This window comes from Myotis brandtii, unplaced genomic scaffold (genome assembly GCF_000412655.1).
Source record: "Myotis brandtii unplaced genomic scaffold, ASM41265v1 scaffold678, whole genome shotgun sequence".
Classification (NCBI taxonomy): Eukaryota; Metazoa; Chordata; class Mammalia; order Chiroptera; family Vespertilionidae; genus Myotis; species Myotis brandtii.
In genome coordinates this window covers 319614-324600 of record NW_005370648.1, presented here as the reverse complement: position 1 = coordinate 324600, position 4987 = coordinate 319614, and the positions used below count along the sequence as shown (strand labels likewise).

The following is a 4987-nucleotide window of genomic DNA, read 5'->3' as shown; positions in this document are numbered from 1 at the left end:
GCGTGTCAGCATTTTGGAAAACCCTAACTTAACTCTGGTGCCGTGTCACATATAGAAATTTTTTGATATTTGCAACCATAGTAAAACAAAGACTTATATTTTTGATATTTATTTTATATATTTAAATGCCATTTAACAAAGAAAAATCAACCCAAAAAATGAGTTCGCGTGTCACCTCTGACACGCGTGTCATAGGTTCGCCATCACTGGACTAGGTGATAGGGACACAGGATGCTGGGAAACAAGTCAGCCAACCCGCCTGTGACCAATCCAGGTTCCCGAGGTAGGTCCTGGGCTAACCAGAGCCTGTCTCTGCCTGATGAGGGGAGAATGAAAGGACAGACACCAACAGCTAACAATACAAGACAGTCTGTGCTCAATGGCTAATTGATATGAACCACCAATTGTGCCAGAGTTCAAAGGGGCCAGGAGTTCTCTCCTGCTCCCCTTCCGATGAGAGAGATCAAAGAACAATCCCAAACGAAGACTGAAAAAGTGAAGACCTCGCCAGTAGGGAGTCAGGGTCGGGTGACACCGAAGAGTTCGCTATCAGCAAGAAGGAGACTCCAGAGCTCCCTCCATTACCCAGGAAGGCCGCCAGTCCTCAGGCCTCCTCACAGAGAGTAACGATGTGCCATCCGCTGCTAACATAGCCATAGGAGAGGAAGAGTGCAAAGGAGGGAGTGCTGGGGTTTCCAGGCTGCCTTTATCTTGAAAGACACAAAGACCTCTGCGTCCCAAAAGGGAATTCTGGGACCATTATATAGAGTTAACTCCACTCACCGCCTCCTCTCCCCCCCCCCCCAAAAAAAAAAGCAGAAAAGGGCCTCTTTGTACAGCTTCCATAATATTTTAGCCAAATCAATCTGTAAGTTTTCTATGGGTGACTTGAAATTGTAATTTGAGTAGTAACCCGGATATCAGGTGTGCCACCTAATGGCAGGCCAGATCCAGGGCACAAGAGTCAAAAGAGAGAGAGACTTTGGGCTTGGTTTTAGCACGTTTTGATATTCAGAGAGACCCAGTCCCATGGGTAAGATCGAGAGAGCAGGGATGCTGGGAGAAAACAGCGCTCAGGATCAGGGTGAGATGGTGTCAGGTCCCAGGTGGTCCGCCTGTGGCCAAGGGTTAAGCAGAAAGAGTCCAGGGCCCCGAGGAAAAGCTGTGCAAAGTCAAGGAAGCCTCAGGGCAGGGATTCAGTTTCAGCAGGAAAATGCAATGCTCAGGAGGAAACTGAGGCAACCCCCCAATCCTGCGGACTACGATGACACGACAGAGGTTAGGAGGAGTCTGGAGTGTGACGGGTGTGGTGCCCAGGGTTACTGCCGAGAGACTAGCCATTAGGATGATGGTGACAAGAGTAAAGTCACATTCCACCTAGAGCTGGATTGAGGCCCTAAAATATTTTCTGCCCAAGATGGGATTATACAAGGAACTCTGCAGGTTTCAGCCTGGAGATCAAATACAGCACTGACTGAGGGGATCTGGGAACGTAATTCTCCTCCTAGGAAGTGATGTGAGAGAGTTTGATCTAGTCATATGACTTCTAGTGATCTACATTAAAGAAAAGAGTCAGATATATGAACGATTTATTTAAAGAAATATTCATCAAAGTGTTACTTATAATAACAACAAGAGACAAGAACCTGAATGCTATAGTTATGTAATAAGGCGTGGATACTGTGCTTTTTGAAGAATGTTAATAACATAGGAAAATGTTCATGACACAATACTAAGTGAAAAAGCAAAATATAAAGCATGGTTTTATTTATGTTGGCATAACAAGCACACATACCAAAAAGACTGGGGGAATAGAGCTGTCAATGGCAATGGAAATGGAAACTGATACACACTGGCATGAGTTTTTATTTTTCCTTTATGTATCTGTATTATAAAAACTCTACAAGAAACATGTAATACTTATATAATAAAAAGTTATTTTACAATACTTTTAAACTATATTATAATGCCTATGTTGTTGCTTTGGAATAATGATAACTGAAGAAATATTTTTAAAGGAAAAATAATTACTTAAAGATCTTAACAGTTCAGTTTTAACATCCCAGAAACTATCTGAAATATCCTAAGAACCCTGTTGCTTTTAGAATAGTAAAGTTTCTAAATTACTCTAACAAGACCCACCCACTGGAAATAAAACTCTCAAATGTTGATGAATGCATATCCATGACCCAAAGAATACTCACCTGGCACTTCTACAAGAAGTCTCTAGCAAGTAAATAGATTCCATGATCATATTCCCAAAAGGATAACCACGTCCAACATATTGTCAACTAGAGGCCAGGTGCACGAAATTCGTGCACTGGGGGAGAGGGGTGGCCCTCAGCCCAGCCTGCGCCCTCTCACAGTCTGGGAGCCCTCAAGAGATGTCTAAGCTGGCAGTCAGATGTCCTTAGTGCTGCCGCAGAGGCGGGACAGACTCCCACCACTGCTGCTGCAGTCACCAGCCGTGAACCCAGCTCAGGGCTTCTGGCTGAGCAGCACTCCCCCTGTGGGAGCACATTGACCACCCAGGAGCAGCTCCTGCATTGAGCATCTGCCCCCTGGTGGTCAGTGCAAACATAGCCACTGGTAGTTTCGCCTTCCAGTCGATTTGCATATTAGCCTTTTATTATATAGGATGATTAGAAGAAATAGCTGATTTGAGATGCAAGCACACACAACACCTCTACATGATATGCTAGACACTATCATATTTGGAAAAGAGACAAAGAACATTACAAACAAATGCAAAAGCCCTGTTTATTTCTTTGGACTTTCCTAAACAAGAATCGTCTAGATAACCCTAGGACTTATACTATTACTATTGAGAGCTAAGTGTTTATTGAGACCTTACTATATGTTGGGCCCATCATAAAGCTTTGCATATTTATCTATCATTCAACCCTCAAGATAACCTTATGGGGTAGGAACTATTCTGAGCCTCATTTTACAGACAAGGAAGCTCCGGATGTTAAATAACTTGCCAAAAATCACTAAGCTGGTAAGCGGCAGGGCCCTGATTTGCAACAAGTCTGTTTCTAGAACTTGCACCGTTAACCCATTTGCTCTACTGCCTCAGAATCTATGAAATAGGTAATGTATAATGCCTTTCTCTTTTGCCTCCTCCCCCACCTTAGGAGTCTCAATAAAGCTGAATCCTGAGCTTTCTAATCTATGGATATATATCATTATCCTTTAGACTCAAAATGCTACCATGGTTATCACACCACCTGCTTTAAAGAAAAATATGACTCGGTAAATTAATGCGCTGTCTTTAGTTCTTCCTGCACTGGTTTTACATATATTCTCTCTTCCTTGTTTAGGATTCCAGCTAGGAGACGACAAAACTAGCAATGGAGCCATTATATGAGGAACACCTAGCAAATCGTGGGACAATAGTAAAACCTTATTACTGGCTAAGCTTCTCTCTAGAGTGCTCTAACTGTCCTTACCATATTCGGACAGGCGAAGAAGCAAGAGTTTCCCACACAGAATTTTATCAGATTTTTGGATTCCCTTACGGACCCACCTATCCTCAAACAAAGCACCTCACATTTTATGAACTGAAAACTTCTACTGGAGGCCTGGTGCAAAAGGGCCACGCGAGCAGTTGCACTACGAACAATACCCATCCAGAATCGATGCTGTTTGAGACGAATGGTTATTTTGACTGGGCCATATACAACAACGACGGCATCCGGCACATCATTCTGTATTCCAACCACTCCCCCTGTAATGAAGCTGACCACTGCTGCATCAGCAAGATGTACAATTTCCTGACGACGTACCCAGATGTCACTCTTAGCATCTACTTCTCTCAGCTCTACCATACTGACCCTGACTTTCCTGCCTCGGCCTGGAACCGCGAAGCTCTCCGGAGCCTAGCGAGTCTCTGGCCGAAGGTCACTTTGAGCCCAATAAGTGGTGGCATCTGGCATTTTCTCCTCAACAACTTTGTGAGCGGTGTCTTGGGATCGACTGTTTTCCAACCCATTTTAACTTGGAGAGCACTGGCGGACAGGCACAATGCATATGAGATCAATGCCATCACAGGAGTGAAACCTTATTTCACTGATGTTCTGCCCCAGGCAAAGGAGGATCCGAACGGAACAGCTCAGGCAGCTTTAGAAAGCTACCCTTTCATCAGTGCCTTTCCGGGACAGTCTCCGCCAGTGACAAGTGGACAATCACCACCCAGTCTGACACCAGGCCTCAGGGTTCCTGTCGTGTTTGTGCTGGTGCCTTTCCGAGACCTACCACCAATCCAGGTGGGTCAAAGCCCATATAAGCCCTGGAATGTTGTAAGGCATTTAAATATGCCTCAGATGTCACCCCAGGAAACCAAGGACCTCCGAAGGCCTCCCATGGCAATGCCAGTGGAGACGATGGAATTCACAGAACAGTCTGGAAGTAGCAGCAAGGCAGATGACAAGAAGAAGAAAAAGAAAGGGAAGAAATAAAATCGACATTCCTGCAACATAAGACCAAACAGCTACCAGAAGACTTAGAAGACAGCCAGCAAGAATCTGGAAACTTTCTCTCTTAGGTATGATCCAAGATGGAGCTAAACTGATACACTATAGGCAAAACCTGAATTATTTACCAGTTTAACTATTATAAAGCTACACTATTTTAAATATATTTCAAAATGTTTCCATAAGCAACTTATTATCTTTCCTTTATTTTTGAAAATGACAGTATCCAAGTGGAGCCTTGAGTACCTTGCTAATATTTTGGTGTAAAAAAGAAAACGTTATTCCGGTCTACCCATATCATCTTTCCACTGAAAATGCCAGTGGACCAAACAGCTCCCTAAATTGGTTTTAGTATAAAGATTTACTATAAAGTTGGAAAACAGCCTGAAGTTACTGATACTCAGTACTATTTGCAAAAGCAAACCAGTGATTTTCCATTAATTGCTCATTGTGGACAGAAGATTTTAGGCAGCCTTTTCTTTTCTTTTTCTAAAGTGGTTCAAAATAGTTCT

At 43.4% G+C, this 4987-nt stretch overlaps 2 protein-coding genes across 2 annotated transcripts in view; one reads left to right on the top strand and one right to left on the bottom strand.

Annotated features, from left to right (window-relative positions):
- The window catches only part of APOBEC4 (apolipoprotein B mRNA editing enzyme, catalytic polypeptide-like 4 (putative)), a 23468-nt gene extending 19008 nt beyond the window's left edge, over window positions 1-4460 (top strand). The window contains exon 2 of the mRNA XM_005881326.1: window positions 3324-4460. Within this exon, the coding sequence (XP_005881388.1) occupies window positions 3354-4460 (1107 nt within the window). The 5' untranslated portion in view covers window positions 3324-3353. The remainder of the gene's footprint in view (window positions 1-3323) is intronic.
- LOC102256657 (ral guanine nucleotide dissociation stimulator-like 1) overlaps window positions 1-4987 on the bottom strand; it is a gene marked incomplete at its 3' end in the record, with an annotated part of 176593 nt that overhangs the window by 163462 nt on the left and 8144 nt on the right. The window lies entirely within an intron of this gene.